Source organism: Neopsephotus bourkii, unplaced genomic scaffold (genome assembly GCF_033783945.1).
Source record: "Neopsephotus bourkii isolate Nb327-2 ecotype Australia unplaced genomic scaffold, CSIRO-AGI_Nbou_v1 NB_1491, whole genome shotgun sequence".
Classification (NCBI taxonomy): domain Eukaryota; kingdom Metazoa; phylum Chordata; class Aves; order Psittaciformes; family Psittacidae; genus Neopsephotus; species Neopsephotus bourkii.
In genome coordinates, this window is record NW_026901967.1 from 590,737 (window position 1) to 611,377 (window position 20,641).

Below are 20,641 nucleotides of genomic sequence, written 5' to 3' on the forward strand. Positions count from 1 at the left end.
CAGTTTTCATTTTTCCCTGCTGTTTTCTTTTGTCTTTTTTCCCTTTTTAATGTTTTCACTCTTTTATTCTTCTTTTTCCCTCTCTTTCCCCTCCTCCTTACCCCCCCCCCCCCCCTTTTCTCTCTTTTCTCCTATCTTTTTTCTTTTTATGTCTTTTTTCCTCTTTGTCTCTTTTTCTATTTTCATTTTCTCTTTTTTTTCTGGGGGCTTTCTGTTTTCCCAGTGTTCTTTCCAGGCCTTAGGATGTTGAGAAATAAGTGCCATGACCGAACTGGTGGACTTGACAGTGGAGGGGAACTCCCTGATAAGAGCTGTCTACGGAAGACGCCTCCGCCTCACCAGGCTGCTATTAGAGGGTGGTGCCTACATCAATGAGAGCAATGACAGAGGAGAAACCCCGCTCATGATTGCTGGTAGGGCAAAACATGTGGACAGCCAGAGTGTCAGCAAGGCAAGGATGGTTAAATACCTGCTGGAAAACAAGGCTGATCCAAACATACAGGATAAGTCAGGGAAAACAGCCTTGATGCACGCTTGTTTGGAAAGAGCAGGCCCTGAAGTGGTGTCTCTGCTCCTGAAAAGTGGGGCTGACCCCAGCCTGCAAGATCACTCCAACTGCTTGTGTATGCAGTAAGCTCTGAAGACAAAGAGACCCTAAAAGTTCTTCTTGATGCCTGCAGGGCACAAGGAAAAGAAGTCATCATCATCACAATGGACAAGTCTGCATCAGTAAGGCAGAAAACAAAGTAGTACCTAAACATGCCTCCTGCATACCTCGAGGAATGCCATTCCCCAACTGCCTGCCTTTCTCCATCGGGAATAGAACTGAAACCATTCCGGTCCTCGCTTTCAAGCTCAGATAAAACTGAAAAGGCATTCTTCAGCTTTAAAGAGCTGGATCATCCACAAGGCGTGGATAACTCATCTCAGATAGTTTCACTCATGAGAAAATCCATCTTGACAAAAGCCAGTTCCAAGCACTCACAAATGCAGCAGCTGCAGTCTGAGCCTTGGATAAAGAGCTCTCCGCCACTGTTCCACCAGAATAAAATCACCTCTTTACATGAAGGACTTCATGATATTACTCCACAAGAAGAGCTCTCTTCTAAAACCACTGGCCTTGCCCCATCAAACAGATTCATCATCAGGCACCAAAGTATTGACATAAAAGACACTTCTCATTTACTGAAAACCTTTGAACATAGTGGATCAAGTAAATTATTGGATGACAAGATAAACTCTCAGATTCCTTGTGTGGAAGAGAAATATAACCCCAATGGGATTCATGTGGGTAAGGATGCCAGCTTGGGACAAATCAGCTTTACTTCAAACCTTAACAGTGTTATCCAGAAAAGAAACTTGGGAGCAAATCACTACAGCTCTGATTCTCAGTTAACTATTAGTATGAGGCCTTCTGCTGCAGAAGACAGTAAGTCAGTGATAGGAAAGAAAAAGATCCTTTCTCCCTCTCACTCTTCGTTACAAAATCCTAGAGAAGTACTGCAGAACATGTGTCCTGTTACTCTGATCAGGAAAACCCAAGCTTCTCTAGAAAAGCAGGAATCGGGAGCCTTACTGTCGGATCACATTGCTCAGACAAGACCAGGTTTTCTTCCACCATTGAATGTGAGTCCTCACCCCCCAGTTCCAGATATTACTTTGATAAACAGGGTTTCTGGGATGATTTCTTGTGGACAAAAGCATTTAGTTCCAGCAGCACCTGCTTTTTCTAAGAAGACGAAGAACATGAAAATACTCCTAAGGAGGCAGTCACTACAGACTGAGCAGATCAAGCAATTAGTGAATTATTAACAGGGGGATTAATGGGTTAAAAATTCTTTATGATATGTAGATAGTCACTGCACTACCTGATTGTAATGGTACCCATCACAGAAAGTACACCTGTGATGTAAAGCCTTCTGCCTTGGAGTGAGGTAAATAGCCCAGAGACTACATGAAAAAATACACTTAACTGATCATACTGCTCTCTGCAAACTGAGGAATATCTATTATACTGTTTTCATAATGTTTTCAACTTCAGCACTGAAATCTTACCCATGACAGGCTGAACCTGCTATGGGTTGTAGTAGGTGCTATCATTCTCATTTTAGATTGGAAGTACTCTTTCCTGTTCCCCCAAATTCATACTCTTTCTCCACCCAGAAAGCTGGCATATGTGGGGTTTGGGAACCTGAAACACTGAACTGTGACGTTGGACACCAGGATGCTGCTTGTCCAAGTTGTGTAATATCCAGAAATCCCAGGCAGAACCAATTTGCACAGGGATGGGAAGCGGCCAGCAGACATAGGCAGCATCTTCTGTGTTCAGTTGCTTTGCTGCACATGAACAGATGTCAATGAAATTTGACGTTAAAAGTGTCAATTTCACTTGTTAATGAAATTTGTGTTGCAGAGCTGTGTCACATGCAGAGCTGGAAATTCCAGCTACAGCTCAGTTCAGCACACAACGCTTGGGAGCCGAGTCAAGAACCAGTACCGTCAGCCACAAATCCTGAATCTGGTGTGAAATGACCAAAACCTACCTGCACTGTTAATCAGCCATGCCAATCAGCTTGGAGTTCTTAAGCTGTTGGAGTTCTGTGATACGCTCATTTAAAAACAGGAAGGCTGGGGGAGGCAGACACCGTACCTAAACAACAGTCCACCACTCTCTGTAGTTCCAGACTCCCCCCAAAAAAAGAGATCTCCACATGACGCAGGAGCTCTTTTTCATAACATCATAGAATAGTTAGGGTTGGAAAGGACGTTCAGATCATCAAGTTCCAACCTCCCTGCCATGGGCAGGGACACCTCCCATTAACCATGTCACCCAAGACTCCGTCCAACCTGGCCTTGAACACTGCCAGGGATGGAGCATTCACAACTTCCTTGGGCAACCCATTCCAGTGCCTCACCACCCTTACAGTAAAGAACTTCCTCCTTATATCCAATCTAAACTTCCCCTGTTTAAGTTTTAACCCGTTACCCCTTGTCCTATGTCCTGGGTTTAGCAGCAGCAGTCATTTTTTCTCATTCTTGGTAGCTGGTGCAGTGCTGTGTTTTGACTTTCAGCTGGGAACAGAGCTGAAAAACACTGATGTTTTGGTTTGGCCAAGGACTCTGTGGGCCTCATGCTCTGCCAGGGAGGAGGGAAGCCAGGAGGAAGCAGAGACAGAACACCTGACCCAAACTGACCAAAGAGGTATTCCATACCACAGCACGTCATGCCCTGGATGTAACTGGGAGTGACCCGGAAGGGGCTAGAGAGGGTGGACTGCAGGGTTGCAGGAGGTATCGGTCGGTGCTTGGTCGGGTTGGGGGGTGAGTTACCGGTCGGCTGGTGATGGGGTGTTGTATTCTCTTCCCTTGTTATTTCCTTTATCATTACTATTATTGGTGGTAGTGATTTGTGTTATACCTTAGTTACTAAACTGTTCTTACCTCAACCCATGGGAGTTGCATTCTTTATGATTCTCCTCTCTGTCCCTCTGGGAGTAGGGGGAGGAAATAAGGAGGGGGGAGTGAGTGGACAAGCTGTCTCGCATTGGTTAAACCACGACACCTATCACTACAGTCCCTGTATTTTCCCCAGTCAGAGGCATGGCTTTCTTTCCAAGAGAGGATACAAGTAGTCAGGCATATCCAGATGTTGTTTTGGTCAGCAGGGGCACTTCACACACATCTGGGAGTGAGGAAGAGCTCTGTCCTCCTGCTGAGACAGACCCAAAAGAAAAATCCACCACCAGGGAGATATAAGTCCTCATTTTGCCTAATTTGAAGAAGAGAGATGAGAATTTCTTAGAGATGAGAAACACTCCTTTGCCTCAGAACTGTTGCACATATATGTTATCTGTCTAAACACAGAAAAATCTGGTTTTACTCCCCACTTACTGTGATTGCAAACATCTCTGTGCAAATACCACATCCTGTCTTTGTGCATATTTGATGGACACCTGACTTCTAATATTGCATTTAGCATTTTTAAACCCATCTCCTAAAGACTTGAGAAATACTGAACGTGTTCTGTTGTGTCACAGTTTACAGAAAGTAAGTACTGAAATTGTGTCTGTCTAATGTGAATTTCTGTATACTTTTCTTTCTGAAAACACACACTGGGTGCCATCTGCCTTCTTGCAGCTTCAGTCAAAATTCACCGAGTTTGGCACTGCCTAACAAATAACTGTAATGTTATTTAACTTTGCCTTAGTGTAAGACAATTTCAAGTGGATGATAAACAGTCTCTACAAAACCCTTTTTATGTAAAAATGTAAGTGTCCAAAAGTTCATAATATGTGTATTTTGAAGAAGGGAACATTTGACATCTGGAATGTAAAGTATGATTTACATCTTTACACAACAGAGTTGTGTATAAAGCGTGTTCACTACATTTAAAAAACAAACTGCTGAGTTTGCACACTGAAGATCCAAAAATAAGAAGTCTTAAAATGCACACTTTAAGGTATTTTAAAATATCTTTTAAAATATTTAATTTAAAAATATTTCCTAGCCACACATTTTCACCTTCAAGCATTACTGGCACTGCAAGGCTTTGAGATCAGCATACATCTTAAGAAAACTCAAGCATTCAAAATGTGCATTTTAAGAGCTGTTCAGTGCTGGTAGGAATATGGTGAAGGTGATGGAGCATTTGGTTCCACTCAGGTTCTGCCTCTTACTTCAGAAGGTATTGCTGGATCACCATCTGCATATACCAAGTGAAACAAGAACTACACAGGAATCTTTTTAGGGCAGAGAAATGATGTGGAAGAACATATGTATTATTATATTGAGTATAAATAAACTGGTCCCTGTAAACACCAGGTACAGGCATAACAGACTTTTCAAATGTTTTTATGATACTATAAAAGGAAGGAGAAATTTGTTATCTGTTCATCTCTTAACGAAGTTAAATATTTGAAGATGTATCTTAAAAAAAAACCAAACAAATTATTTTTTAGAAAAAAAAAAAAACACCTCACAGATCAAATGTTACCGGTGTCTTTGGTGGAGGTAGGAAGCCAAATATCTGTTCTATTATTACATAAGATCTGCTCCCTCAACTGAACAAGCATTTTTCTTACAAAATGCTCAGAACATGGAGGAAAATGCAAATGTCTTGAAGAAGTGAAGCTCTTCTGTGGTGTTGCCAATATTCTATGCTTCATTTTGATGCAGAAATAATGTGAAACTTTAATGTTAATTGTTGCATTTCCTTCAGAGGAAAAACAATTCAGTTTTGCTCTCTTGATGTTGTTACGATGCATAAATGAAGTTTTTTCCCTATTCAGAGGGCATACAAATAGATACATCCGTTTATACACCACTTAGGAGATGGTGAGTCACTACCAAAAATACTTGCTCCTGAGTGTTTCTCAGGCTGTCTCCATACAGGAATATTGGAACAGTTGATAAAATTTGTTCCAACATGGCTAAATTTGTGTGAGAGGGGCTCTTCCCCTCTCTCAGAGGCTGACTGTGCTTCCACTTCAGTGGAAATACACCCCTGTCATCCCTGAATTTGTAATCCTTGTCATTTTCCAGTTGTCTGAGCAAAGAATTATAGAATCAACTAGGTTGGAAAAGACCTTTAAGATCATCAAGTCTAACTGTTCCCCAGCACGACCAAGGCCACCAGTGAACCATATCACTGGTCACCATGAACATGTCACCATTTACAAAGTTTGTGAACACTTCTGGGGATGGTGACTCCACCACTGCCCTGGCCAGCCTGTTCCAATGCCTTTCAAGGAAGAAATTGTTCCTAATACCCAGCCTAAACCTCCCCTGGTGCAGCAGCTTGAGGCTGTTACCTCTTGTCCTGTCATTTGTTCCTTGGGAGCAGAGACCAGCCATCTCCTGGCTCCATTCTCCTGTTAGGTAACTGTAGAGAGCAGTAAGATCCAATCTGAGCCTTCTCCAGACTAAACAGACCAGTTCCCTCGGCTGCTCCTCCTGAGAGCTGTGTTCTAGTGGGAAATAAGACCTGAATTTCTTATGTTAAATACCTCCCTGAAACTTTCAAGTTTACAAATTAAACCAGGTGTTCTTTATGCATCTTGATAAAAAAAAGTCACAAGCTGGAACCTTTTCTCCTAAGAGGTGCTCTTAAGAACCTGGGATAGTTCTCACACCTTACAGTGAAAAATTAGTGTTAGTCATCCACTCTATCTCATAGAAAGATTAATGCCATAAAGCCCTTAAAACACTTAAAAACTACATAAAACAGTAGTGGCATGTCTGTGAGCAAGCACTCCTGCCAAACCAGGTTACAGCTTTCAGTAAAACACACCACTGATGACTGATTTGGAATCAAAGTTTAAAAAGGTGGAAAAAAAATTACGATTTTTTTTTTACTTTTGGTTTTAATTTTCCCTACAAAATGCCATGTGAAACCACACAATGAAAGTACTTGCTGCACAGGCAGTGGTGCCCCCACAAAAGGCAATGAACATCTAAAAATCCTTCATATTTTGGTTTAAGAACTGTAAGGACAGCAAGTCACTACACAAGAATGCCGTAAAAAAGCAGTTTCCAGGGTTTAAGTAAGCTTTAATCGAGCCCTCACTTTTTGTCTGTTTTTTTACTTTAAGGAGAAAGGCATTTGGAGTTGCTCTGTTTAGATTTTTGTCTTTGATAATTACGCAGTGCTTCCAAAAGAATACTGCCATATTTTAATGCAGCTACATAAGAATAGTAAATAAACCAGCCATTAAATCCCTGGGTTTTTTCTCCATCATGAACCCTTATTAAGACCTTCATCTTTCTGCATCTATTATGCAGTACAATTATGTAATTTTTCAACTAAAAGTAGGTATTTATACATAATTGGATTCTTACATTAGTAAACCATTATTCCACTGGCTGGCTATTTGGTTTATGTCACAAGAGCATGGATTGCTACAGAAAGGCCAACATCAGTCACAAATAACCATCCTAATAAGGACATTCACACTATATTATTATTCTAATTAACACTGAAATCTAGAATTAGGGGGAGGAATGCCTGTTGTAAAATATTTCCCAGCCACACATTTTCACTTGGCAATGTAATACCTTCAAGGAGACCAGGTTTGGCAAGGATAAATCTTAAGAAATCAGTTCTGCTTTTTTTCAGAGTGAAAGGGATAAAATTCCAATACTAACAACTAATTGTTCTGAAAAAATACCCAGCTACTAATCCGTTTTAAAAGAGGTCCTATGCTCCTTTACATTAGTTAACCTTATATATATATATATATATATATATATATATGTATATAAGGGCACCTATTACCTGAGCCACCTCTCTTTGGCCAACAGCGTGTGTTGAAAGATGGCACAAAACTCATAGGAATGTCCCTGGCTTTGTCATTTTACACAATTAAAACAAGCTTCTTTTTGCTGGCACAGAATGGGCAAAAGAACCCAGGGACTTCGATGAGGTTCTGAGGCTCCCTGGCGACGGCAGCCATCATGTTACACAAATTCTTTACTTAAACTCCTTGCAAGCATCTGTTAAAGCTCAACAAAGATGAAAGTAAGTTTATAGTAACCAAAGAGAATTACAGAATTAAAACTCCTTCTGCATCTAAATGAATCCTCTATGGCGTTACGTACTATGTAAGAGGTGAAATGTGTCATTAAATCGTAACAAAAATAACCTCTGTACAGCCTCCTGGTTAAAGCACGGCTCACCTCAGCCACCCTGCTTCATCTGAACTGGGGTTCAGGAAGCCAACATACCAACACTCCAACGCCTAACGCAGCACCAGTGGACTGAGACTTACCAACGTGAAGTCAAAACCACTTATTTTAAACTTAAGCATAAAGGTGGCACCTCCTGTGCACTGCAGATCTAATTCAGAGGTTGTGCCCCAAGCGAAAAAAAAAAGTGAATTTATGTTCAGCCACTCAAAAACCATGCTAAGATCTTAAATTGAACAGTGAAGATATTGATTTAGAGTCATATAGTCCAGTTTATTCCCAAAATCCACGCATGGGTGCACACTGATGAACTCTAATTAATTCCTGTATGTTTTCCCTGAAGGCATCAGTAGTTTTGAGGACTTCCATAAGCTGCCCCCGATGGCGTTCGTCTTCTCTTCCAAAAGCCATCCCGTTTTGAAATACAAACCTGACCTCAACAAACATTTTAAAAACACAGTAATGAGAACACCTTTTTTTAGAACACATTTTAATTCTGCTTAGACATATTCCCACTGAGACTATAAATCTGCATATGCAGTACTTTTTTTCCTGTTACAGCAATATAACATTGATTAGTGAAAACAGCAGCTATAAACGTCAGAAGGATCACTGAAAAATTCAAGGGAGCCAAGCCATAAGGATATAAAAAACAACATAAAACTGCTCCAAAAAATTAGATGTTAAAAATTCAGAAGATGATAGGGTACGATACTTTGAATTACACTGGAAGCACAATCAAAAATAATGCTGCTTTATTTGGGGTTTTAATGAGTCAGCTCTGCTGTGGCAGTCTGCGACACTACTCCCAGCTGCTTATTGCACCCATTTGCCAGAGTTACTGCTCCGGAGCAAGGAACACAGACCTCAGCACCTCATCTGGAGTAACTGACGTGTGGAGTATTTCCTGAGGGTCACCATACAATAATTACAATAATTTGCAGCAGACATGTCAGAAGTAATTGTAGCTAGAAAATGGTACTAACATGCTACTTCACTGCAAACACAGAGAACATTAATAAATTGCAATGGAATGTATCATGATGAGCTACAAAATAACCCCTTTGGGAACAGCATAGTTCTGTAATTAACACAGTCCTGATTCTTGCCCTCCCCCATAAAAGGCATAAACAGGCTTTAGCAGAGACTGAGGGTCACAAAGACTTTGACTTACATGAAAGCAGTTAGCAGCAGATCACCTTGGTCCACAGGTACAAGCTGGGGCCATTCTCCCCTTTATATGCTTCTAGGGAAGAAGTGCTAGAATATTCAGGTAACATAAGTAGCCTTTACTACACGCCACTGGATAGATAAGAAGGGACACGCAGACGACGAGTAAGAAACTATTAAGAAAGCACTAAATTTCTGCCTTTCAGTTGCATGTTATGCAAAAACTCCTCCAATATCCACAGCTGTGTTCTATACAGTTCTTTTAGTAAGGGAAACACATTTCTTTGACCAAGAAATCTTCATGTTTAAAGAGACTAAGTATTATAAGGTCATTCATTGCCTGCTTCCCTATTTACTATGCTAATATGGCTTTTCTGAATTCAGAATTTTGTGGCTCTAAAATGTCATAATAAACCCTACTTTTATCAAAGTTTTCTCGGATGTAAAGCAAATCTTCTACAGAGTACACATCCTCTTTTCCTGTCCAAACGGTGAGACTGTACCTATATTAAAAGATAAAACAACAAAGGGAAAAAAACAGAAAGAGAAAAAAGAAAATACGTTAACATAAAAGCATGTAAGTGAGAATCACTGCAAAAAACAATTTAAGAACTGAAGGAATTAAAGAACTGAAAGATAAACTAAAAAAAAAAAAAGTATTTTCAATGTAATTGGGATATGTATCACAGAATCACAGAGTGCTTTGGGTTAGAAGGGACCTTAAAGCTCATCCAGTTCCAACCCTCTTCCATGGGCAGGAACACCTTCCATCAGACCAGGCTGCTCCAAGCCCTGTTCAGTCTGGCTCTGAATGCTGCCAGGGATCGGGCAGCCACAGCTTCTCTGGGCAACGTATGTACATGTAACTGAGCTGTATTTATATAAACAAATCTATGCCCATATAATAAAGACATCTGAAAACAAAGGCCCTCAAACTTACCTATCTGACTGCTGGATTAACCAGCACAGCTCAGATACTGACTGTCGTATCAGTGCTGCTCTTACAGCGAAAGTTACAGGCTGGGGAAGTGTGTTGCATATCTGAGCCATTTCCTTCACCATCGCCCAGTCATAGCCTGCAGTAAACACCATCTCATTAAAAAGAATTCTTCACAAATACAGTCTGTATCAAAATCAGGACACAAAATGGTTTGGTTGGAAAACACAATAAAAGCAAATAAGGGTTTTGTGAAAAACCACATAATTCTAAAATGAAATGGCTCACTGATTATGAGTAAGAACTGTCATTGTCTCAGTGAAGAATATCAGTACTGAAGTGGAAAGCTAAACTTATTTTGAAAATCTTAATTTCCAGAATACAGAATGTATAGAATGTGTGATATTTTATAAGATACAATCTTACCATCTTTTATGAGATGGCATATAGCTTATTTTGAATCAATTATGAAATTTGGAAAAAACAGACTACGCTATGTCAGCATTAAATTTTCAATCTTTACCTTTATTGTGCTTGTCATGGTGCCAGCCAGTTGTCCACCCTAGTGATAAGGTCACATTTGGGAAAAATGAGGTGACAGTGCCAAGGAACCCTTTTGCATCCACTACAGAGCTATTGCCATTAGGTCCTGGTAGGATGTCTGCATTGATCCAAATGGGTCGCCTCAAGCGGTGCTTCACATGTTCAAGAAGTTCCAAGGAAGGCCGTAGGGCTTCTAGGCTGTACTAGCAACACATGGGTGATATGAGACACTTCACTTGGACTGAGTATTGGAAACGTACAGTGTGTACACCAGGTGGACATGTCAATGAAGCTGTACTTCCCAGTCTGAGGACCCTTTTTACCATCAGGTGACTACCACTGCTGGTAAAAAGCACTGGAAGTTTCTCATCTCCCTGCCTCCCTGTATGAACTTTTACCTCATGGCTCTTCTAACTTGTAACTTGTTAAAACTTGGATGATATTGAATGCTTGCAAAGGATTTAATCCAGGGAGCCACTGGATTTGTTTAGATGAGACCACTGGGTTGAAGACAGTATTCATAGTATTATGTGAAAACTAGTATTTGTGGCTTTATAATCTGGAAAATTAGAAATGAATGAATTTAAATATATTTATTCTATTTATTATATATATATATATATATATATATCAAAGATGTTTATATGCTGTTCAAAGGGTAAACGTAATTGCTCCCAACCCTAACAGCACTTTAAGCGTTAAAGCTTTTATCACTATTTCAAATCCAGTCAACAGACTGAAAGTTACCTTCACATCTGCACAAGATAATGCACCTATACGAGGAGAACAAAAGGTCAAAACCTCAACATTTTCTGATAATTTTAGCGAGTGAAAGGGCACCCATCTGAACATTCTGTTCCTAGTAGGGCTTCTTCCCACAGCTTAAAAGCCTGGCGTAATAGTTGCAGCATGAACAAGTCTGCCCATTAACTGTTCATCCTACAGGTAGTTACTAAGTATGAGATGTAGTCACTTGAGCAACCAATGCAGCGCCACTTGTAAGCATTTAATAAGGTAACTTAAGTCACCTATTCTCACTTGTCTCTCAGATAGAAAGAAAAAGCAAAACAATAACCTTTCTCTGTCCTACTAAAACTTTCAAAACCAGAAGTATTGGGGAAGGACAGGAAAAGTGGGAAAACGGGGAAAGGGTATGAATGCAAATAAAATACGTATTTTTCTCTCACAGCAAATTAATTAATGCTCTATGTAACATTCAGGAATTTAAAATCATTATGGCCAGAGTTGTGATTTCCTTACTAACAGCAAGGACCTGTGTTTTCTCCCAAGAGCTGTGCAAACTCTGAATGAGCCAGCTTTTTCCACAAAATCTTGCAGAACTGACAGACAGCTGAGCCAACAGAAAGTTCATGTTGCTCTGCACAGTTAGTTAGTTCCACATCCTAAACTGGTCCCCCTGGGTGTCACAGGAGCACCAGGAAAAGGAAGCGGAGGAGAAGGCACTGTGAAGAATGCCTGTTTGGACAACACAGATGATGGTTAACTGCTTTCCTATATTCCCAGTTTCAAAGAAATGCCATCCAAAATAACATCACTCATTTGGCTACAACTGCAGTGTGTACAACAAAAACCAACCAAGCCCAGCAAATACTCCCAAATGAATGTCTATTTCTCCTGTCCTTTCTCTTCTCTGTCCTGGCAGATATTTAAAGATTCTGTAACAATAAAAGGATTTAATCTGCCCACATCTTTTGGATTCTCATGAACTTTTACGTGAAAACTGTGACTGCATTTCACAGAACAATGGGTAAAAATCACATTTTACAACTGTCTAGCATTTTGGTTTGCATTTCTATAGCATACTTAGGCACTGATGAAGCTCTTTTTAATGTGGAGATGGGTTCTCCATCTGCTGCAAAAATGTATGCTGTACATGCAAATTCAGACAAAGCTAAAGTCAGGGCTTTGAGGTGTCTGAAAATCTCAGCTCACTTTGAACGCCATTTCAGGCTTTTCAAGGAAGTATATGGGGTTTTCGTGTGTACTTTCCATTACATGCAATGAAACAGCTAATGGTTATAATTTGTAAATGAACCCCTGAAAATTTTAATTCATAAGTTAGGCCAAAGAAACTGAATTTAGTTCAATATACATGCACCCTACCACACAAAAAGCAAGAACAATTTTCTGTATTAGAAACCATGCTGAAGAAATCTAATACCACATTTTTATGTGTTACAAGATCAGATATTAAAAGGAGCATACCTAATTCTGGAATTGAAATTATTAGTATTGGAGTTAATCATAAAACAGAATTCCTCTCCTTTGGGAGGGAAAAATAAACAGCTTTGGGAAAATTCAGATATTCATGCTAGTACGGAATGATGGTTCTAAATTATTACGAACTTGAGCACACCTGGAACAGATACGGCTTTTCAGCAAGCTTTTCAGAAGCTCCCTGAAAAACCTTGACAGTTTCATTCCCCTTCCATGGCAGAGAATGGCACCCAGAAAGCAGAAGAGACTTGTGTGCTGCCAAGCAGCCTGGGAGACACTGCTGGACTTCCTGGTCAGAAGGCTGCCTCTCCCAACTTCTTTCCACAAGAAGAAAACTTTCCACAAGCTTCCCAGATAGGTACCATGATTGCAAAACTCTGCTCATTAGCAGCTAAATAACTAATTCACCCAATATGAAATCATTGTTTATGGTTCAAAACACTTCTAAAGCTTTTATTTTTCTGATGCATTTAGTAATTCTAACCCTGTTTGATCATTTTCTGTTCAGGAAAAAATGCATTACACGAAATTGCACCGAAGAAAAACTTTGGTCTAACATCACCAAAAAGACATCTCTGCTTGTAAAATTTTTATTAGCAAGAACATAAACAATAAAAAAATCTTTTTCTCCTGAGATACCTCTTAAAATCCAGCTTGATGCCTTTATCTGTGTTGACAATCTCTTTCAGCCATTCCTGCAATGTGTTGTCACTGTCTGTTTCAGGTGGATGAGCCATGATAGGGTCTCCATTTCCTCCCTGGCCACCACGAAGAACAACATCTGCTTCTATCATGTGCACATCACCTGTTGATATAAAAAATGAATGATCTAACAGAGGCAGAAACAGTAGTTCCAACTTCTGCTTCAGAGTAACAACTAATTACAGGGCAAGTCTTTCTGCACTGGGCTGTATACCTACCTCCACAAAGGTCACCCAGTATAAGTTGCTGTCTGTGAAGCTACAGAAGATATTTTTCTAGGTACTTTAGGCTTCTCTAGGTACTTTAGTCACTTAACCCTTCAGAAGTCTGGAATTACATGAAAAATTATTTTTGTGAATATATTTGGCCAAGTAATCACTTCCCCCCCACAGAGGAACACCAAAATGAGTATCCAGAATGCGAATCCACTCTTGCTAAATTTCAAATCTCTTCCTCTTAAAACAGGGCTCCAGAGAAAAGGTGACCACAAGTTTTTAACACTTTCTTCACTTCATTCTCAAAATTGATCCTCTCAGCCAAAACTTCTTAAAAAGCGTCAGCCAGGAAACAGCACCTACCAGGAGAATGGTAACTGAAACACAACTGAGTGGAAATCTTAGGAATGCTGCAAGCTCTGGAAAACGGCTTTATATAATGGTAAGTTCCTGGGAATCTGGGAAGTGCCACTGGCTTTGTAGAGAATTCAATATATGTAGTTACTTAGACTGAAATAATAATAATGAAAAAGATAATTAAACAGTCAACAGAAAGCAAATGATGTATAAAATTACATAAATAACTTGTGTATTTCCCCAATATTCAGAGATATTAAATTAAAATCCACTCAATTAAACTGCTTACATGAAACCTGGAACACACTGTAATAACTGCAAACAAAATGGGGGTGGGAGCAGTAATAAAAGTGTCCTGTTTGAACAACATTGTATTACAACATTACACAATTTCAAACCACCCTAAAAAGCCCTAGAAGAAGATCCATCCCACAGGGTCAAAACTACCTGGGAATCACAGACTGGTTTGGAGCACTCAGCTCTGCACAGATGAATTAAACAGCATCCTGCCCCTTGTATGAGATTGGCTTGCTGGGACACTGGGTGAACTAGCCCACACCTACAACAGGGCTTTCAATCTCCTCATTTACATCTTCTGTCTGCCACAGCAGATCCACAGAGTGTCACTGCAATGGAGAGGGTGACCTAACATTGAGATCAAACTGGAAAGAACAGGGACACCATGACCACTGCCGCCAAGGCTGCAGTGCTGAGGTGCTGTGGTCTAACCTCAGTATTAGAAAAACCAGCCCCACCTGCGGAAGCAGATTTTGTATCCCCTTACACAAAGATATACTCTGAACTCCTGACAGATTGAGAAGAGCTCTTTGGCAGAAGTTCTTCCCTGTGAGGGTGGCGAGGCCCTGGCACAGGCTGCCCTGAGAAGCTGTGGCTGCCCCACCCCTGGCAGCGTCAAGGCCAGGTTAGACGGGGCTTGGAGCAACCTGGTCTAATGGAAGGTGTCCCTGCCCCTGGCAGGGGGTTGGAACTGGATGAGCTTTAAGGTTCCTTCCAAACCAAACCAGTCTGGGATTCTATGGATACCGTGGGTTTAGTACAAGCGAATGACACCGGAAGTCTCCGGAGACACGGCTCTGCTCTGCTGGCTTTGTTCAGCGGAAGGTCTGACCAGACAGCGCGGCTGCAACCCGCCAGTCTTTTCACAGCTAACGGAGTCTGTCTGACGGAGGGAACACCTCCAACCCCTGTCCTGGAGCCCAAAGGAGCAGATTACGACGCTGTGATGGGCCTCGCAGGGCACCGCAGGGCGGGGCGGGGCAGGGCAGGAAAGCCCGTTCCACTTACTTCTCGCGGCCGCCCTGGCGCGGGCCTTGCTGTTGGCGGCGTGGAACCAGCGGACGGCGGCAGCATCTCTGGCTTCGATGCGCTGCGACCTCAGAAAGTGATCCACCGCCTGTTCGCTCCAGGCACCTGCGGCACCGCCGAAGGCCGGAGAATTCCCTCAGCACCGCCGGGGGAGAGAGACACCGGCCCCTCAGTACCGCAAATCGGGCAGCCCGGCCCCAGCACCCGCCGCGGCACCCCCAGCAACGCAGCTCTTACCCTGCCCCTCGTCCGCCATGGCCCCGCCAGCCCCACTGTGCTCGGTGGGGGCGGTGCTGGCTGCTGACCGGGAGAACGCTTCCTCAGGAAACACGGGAACGGCGGAGCAGAGCCGGGGCAGCGCCGTCTGCTGGAGAAAGGGGAAGGCACCACGCAGGAAGGACGTGGAGCTGTTGGAGCGAGTGCAGGGGAGGCCGCGGAGGTTGCTGTGAGGGCTGGGGCAGCTCTGCTCTGGAGACAGGCTGAGAGAGCTGGGCTGGTTCAGCCTGGAGAAGAGAAGGCTCCTTAAGGGGAGACCTTAGAGCAGCTCCAGTGCCTAAAGAGGCTACAAGAAACCTGGAGAGGGGCTTTGGACAAGGGCCTGTAGGGACAGGACAAGGGGAATGGCGTTAACCTGACAGAGGGGAGATTGAGATGAGCTCTTAGGCAGAAGTCCTTCCCTGTGAGGGTGCTGAGGCCCTGGCACAGGTTGCCCAGAGAAGCTGTGGCTGCCCCATGCTTGGAAGGGACTTTAAAACTTTTCACACCTCTTGCCATGGGCATAGACAACTGGATCGGCCACAGCACTGCTGCCCTGCCTGTGCCTGTGCCAGGAGACCTACCCTACTCCTGCTGCCTGGGGAATGCCCTTTTCCAGAGAGTGTGAAGTGTTGAAGTAAAAAACACTTTTACTTCAGCCAAGGGATTCTGGAGCCTTGCTACTGCTGCCGATGGCATGGCCTCTTGCAGGGTGGGGGAAGTCCAGTGGGCTGGAGGCCTTCATTTTTTGGGGTTGCCAGCCAGGAGTTATGGGGCTGTGGGTGCTGGCCTGCTACCGCCACCTGCACCAGCTCCTTCTGGGTCTGCTCCTGCCTTTCAGGGACGGGCAAAGGAGTGGTGGCCAGGACACCTGTGCAGGGCAGCCTCCAACGTGCAGAGTTCCTCCTCCTGGACAGAGTCTGCAGGGCTGCTGGGGCAGGCTGGATTGGGGTCAGGAATCACCAGCCTGAAACTGGTGGAGCCGGGGTCGCTGCTGGAGCCGGAGCTGGCTGCAAAGCTGTGGTTGGTCTGTGTTACTGCGCTAGAGCGCAGCAGCCTCTGGGCCTCCTCACTGCATCGGCACTCAATGATTCCGAGGACACCATTGACCAGCAGTGCTGTGTGTTCCCCAAGGATAGGCTGCAGCATCTACGGACCATAGACACTCAGGACATGCAGGATGGTGCTCTCAGCAGTCTTTACTAGCCACCACTGTGCCCCATGTATTGCCTGGAGCTGCTGGCATAGCCAGGGCAGCACAGAATTGAGGAGGTGTTCCTCTTTTTTGGAATAGTTCTGCCCACACTGCAGGCAGGAGGCCACGTACAGCCTGCTGCCTTGCAGCCTCCTGCTCAGCTGGGGACAATGTCCCTTGAAGAAAAGACAGCAGAGATGCCAGAGGCGAATGGGGGCTGTTTTCAGCCTGTTGTCAAGGTTCTCTTCTTTCCTGGCTGCTGGCATGTGGCAGCTCTCTGGCAGATACTGCCATAGAAACATAGAATAGTTATGGTTGGAAAGGACCTGAAGATTATTTAGTTACAACCCCCCTGCCATGGGAAAGGACACTTGACACTAAACTGTGACACCCAAGGCTCTGTCCAAACTGGCCTTGAACACTCCCAGGGACAGAGCATTCACAGCTTCCTTGGGCAACCCATTCCAGTGCCTAACCACCCTCACAGTAAAGAATTTCCTCCTTATATCCAATCTAAACTTCCCGTGTTTGAGTTTTAACCCCTTACCCCTTGTCCTATCACTACAGTCCCTAATGAAGAGTCCATCCGCAGCATCCCTATATGCCCCCTTCAGATACTGGAAGGCTGCTATGAGGTCTCCACGCAGCCTTCTCTTCTCCAGGCTGAACAGCCCCAACTTTCTCAGCCGATCTTCATATGGGAGGTGCTCCAGTCCCCTGATCATCCTCGTGGCCCTTCTCTGGACTTGTTCCAACAGTTCCACGTCCTTTTTATGTTGAGGACACCAGAACTGCACACAATACTCCAAGTGAGGTCTTGTGAGAGCAGAGTAGAGAGGCAGGATCACTGACCTGCTGGTCATGCTCCTCTTGATGCAGCCCAGGATACGGTTGGCTTTCTGGGCTGCGAGCACACACTGAAGCCAGCTCATGTTAAGTTTCTCATTGACCAAATGGTCAAAATAAGCATGACCAGCAGGTCAAAGGAGGTGATTCTTCCCTGTGGCAGGGGGGTTGGAACTAGATGATCTTAAGGCCCTTTCCAACCCTAACTATTCTATGATTCTATGACCAACACCCCCAAGTTGTAGTGATAAAGTCATGTTTTCTGTGACTGGAGAAGGCAACTCCCTGATGTACATGCCAGTATCCACCAAAGAGCCGAACTTCGCAGGGTCCTGCTGACCTCAGAGAGAAGGCCCTAGCCCCCAGAACTCTCCCAACCCTGCGAGAGGACGCACACCAGCAGTGCTCCATCGACTCTGGAGTGAAGATCAACAAATTCCTCTTCCACTGACACAGAGTCTCTGGCTGCTGCTGGGGTAGAATCAGAGAAAAACAGCAACCTGAAGATCACTTAGAGTTCATTTCATCAGGGTAGCGGGGACAAAAAGACCTACACTTTAATGTAAAATTGAGTATTCCTAGGAGGAGCAGGTAGAAAGGGCAAGGTTCAGCATATCAGGGATAAGAAGAGGAGGTAATACCAGTAGAACTGATGGTATGAACACTAATAATGGATCTTTCAGGGATGTTTAAAATGAAGGAAGAAACAACAAACCAAATCAAAAGCAACCACTCGGACACTAGCCGCCCCCAAATCCCAGAAAAAGGCAGGTATGTGATGGTCTTTTGGAAAGTGTTTTCAGACACATCCAGTCTGGTTTTGGGATGATCCTTTTGTTGAGGAGCAGGAAGCAATTACTAAAGTCAGACCAAGAAGGAAGGAAAAAGTAAAACCTTTTAGACATCATGTTTTTGTTTCTGATCATTCACTGAAGTCCCTAACACAGGATATTCCAAACACAGAGAAGGCTAGGGCATGCATATACTGGGAAAGTTGTAGTTTTGTGAGCCATTTGTAAGAGGCAGTAAGCACAGGAACTGAACAGGTTGGCACTGCCCAGAATGTGCTCCTGGCACCTGGCACTGTGTTGACTGGTGTTACTTGTGAGGGAGAGCCGATTCTTCCACATGGCCCTTACGGAGGCTCCAGCAGATGTAGTCAGTCCTGTCACCCCAAAGTTACTTATTTCAGTACTTTACAAAAAAGTTGTTTGAAATTACTCATTTTGAGATGAACATGCAATATTATTGGTAATCAGGTGTTGAAACCTTACAGATATGCTGTATAAACCATTCAAAATTTCTTAGGCTTCTGCTGTTTCTTATTCTGCTTCTGCTGCTTCCATCTGCTTCCCCTGCTGTGCCAATGCTTTTGCTGCTGCTTTTCTTTTTCTCCCACATCTGCTGCAACTTCTGCTTCTTTTAGTTCTGTTCATTCTCCTTCTCCTTCACCACATCCTTTTTGCTCCTCCTCCCGCAACCACCACAGGTCCTGGTAGGGAAAGGGCTGGGATGCAAGATAACCCGTGAGCAAAGAGCCCCACTGCCTTTTCCCTTCCCTATTTACTTTTCCCTTCCCTTCCCCATTCTCTTGGGCAGCCTCACTGCTCCTTTGTCCAGGAGTGGCGCCAGACCCAGACCTGCATTCCCACTGGCCACATGCTCTCCTCACAACACCCCCAGCAGTGGCATCCACAGCCTCCTGCAGGGCCAGGAGTAGCAATTCCCTCAGGAAGCCCCCTCACCACCAGTCCCAGTGCTGGATGCTCCCACAGCCTCCTGGGAACCTGGGAAGTGTGCTTCCCTCAGGAACACAGCTCACCCAGCCCCTCTCTCTTCCTGGGACAGCCTTTCCCTTCTTTGGACCATCTTTCTGCACCCCAGCCCTGGGGCAGCCCCTCAGACTGTCGCAGGGGTCAGAAAAATCATCTCTGCTTCAGTTTTTCTTTTTTACATTTCTCTTAGGAGGCCGCCACCTTGCCCTTGAGTTTTGCTCGGGCTGCAATGAGACCACCTGTAAGTGGCCATAAAGCTGTCAGCAGTCTAGGACCAGCACCCCCTAACAACACTGCCTTCCCTTTGGAGAGGCATCTCCCTAGATACACGGGGAACCAGGGCTGATGTGCACACAGCTGGTGGCAAGACAGTGTCTGCACTGAACACACCCCACATGACAATTACATGTAGAGACAATGTGCTGGATGGGTTCAAATGTGAACTGTGGGTGTTTCACAGAGGCTGTCACTGAAATTCTTTCACTATACTAAAAAAACCCACATCTCTTTTCTTCTTCAGCATCTCCTAAATTGCTGGTGTTTGAATGGCCATTTTTAATTCCACCTTGGAATTTTGTTAACATTGCTGAGGGAGCCAAAATGGACCTGGAAGGAGGCATAGTGCTGACATTCTTGAGCCTGCCTGCAGCTACACAAGGTTAACAAGTGCCAGCACTTCCTTTAATAGGTTACTCACCAGCTCTTCAACAATCTGAGACTTCATCCTGTTCACACATTGTATGCCACTGCAATTCAGGCAAGAGCATATACATTTAAACAGAAGAGATTATTAAAGAGAATAATGCTTAATGTTTTTGTGTGAAAAGAGGTTTTACGCAAATTCTCTAAACATGTAGTTGATAGTGATAAATCTCTTTACTACTACAAGTTATAGCAAACCAGGTGAGTATTGAATATTGGCTTAGCAAAGGGAAGGCCAATAGCAGTGCAAAGCAGTTGATGTGAAAGTAGGTCTACTTACTACTACTGCTACCCGGTCCTACTGTAAGAAAAGCTGAACAGACACAAAGAACCTCAGAGTTTTGCTTGCAAATTAAAAACCAGTATTTCATACCGTACTGCCATTTGCACTAGAGCGCTCCCTGCAGAAAGCACCCCACCTAAGGCACACTGAAGAGGGGGAAAGGTGCTGAGAGGCACCAACAGCCAAAACTATTTTACCTTTGCTGTAGTGAGAACAGCTGTAACAGAAAAATAAGGAGTAAATTCCCCTCCTCAAAATTAAGTAGCTACAGATGGAAAGACTACAACTGTCCCTCAAGAGGGTACAAAGCTGGACTTCTTCTTAGCAGCATTAATTCAAACATCATGGTGGATAAGCACGTATTTTTTTCTACTCAACTTTAGATGTAAGCAATACAGAAACTCAAATGTACAT

The 20,641-nt window shown here is 43.5% G+C and overlaps 2 protein-coding genes across 3 annotated transcripts; one reads left to right on the plus strand and one right to left on the minus strand.

The window, feature by feature from the left end:
* The first annotated feature begins 208 nt into the window (after positions 1-208).
* On the plus strand, positions 209-1,831 carry ANKRD34B (ankyrin repeat domain 34B). Its single transcript, XM_061369284.1, is given in 2 exon segments — positions 209-614; positions 617-1,831. Coding segments are annotated over 2 exon segments (1,548 nt in total). The 5' UTR covers positions 209-262; the 3' UTR covers positions 1,813-1,831.
* A 6,457-nt stretch (positions 1,832-8,288) lies between these two features.
* Positions 8,289-15,539, minus strand: FAM151B (family with sequence similarity 151 member B). Of its 2 annotated transcripts, XM_061369297.1 has the most exons (7): positions 15,409-15,539; positions 15,151-15,276; positions 13,211-13,376; positions 10,314-10,531; positions 9,794-9,929; positions 9,274-9,356; positions 8,289-8,680 (listed from the first exon to the last, which is right to left on the minus strand). In XM_061369297.1, the coding sequence occupies exons 1-7, from the start codon at positions 15,425-15,427 to the stop codon at positions 8,673-8,675; spliced, it is 756 nt and encodes a 251-aa protein (XP_061225281.1). In that variant the 5' UTR covers positions 15,428-15,539; the 3' UTR covers positions 8,289-8,672. The 2 variants fall into 2 exon arrangements, with proteins under 2 accessions (XP_061225281.1, XP_061225280.1); XM_061369296.1 differs by lacking the exon at positions 8,289-8,680 and having other exon boundaries at positions 9,056-9,356; positions 15,409-15,442.
* Between the last annotated feature and the right edge of the window lie 5,102 nt (positions 15,540-20,641).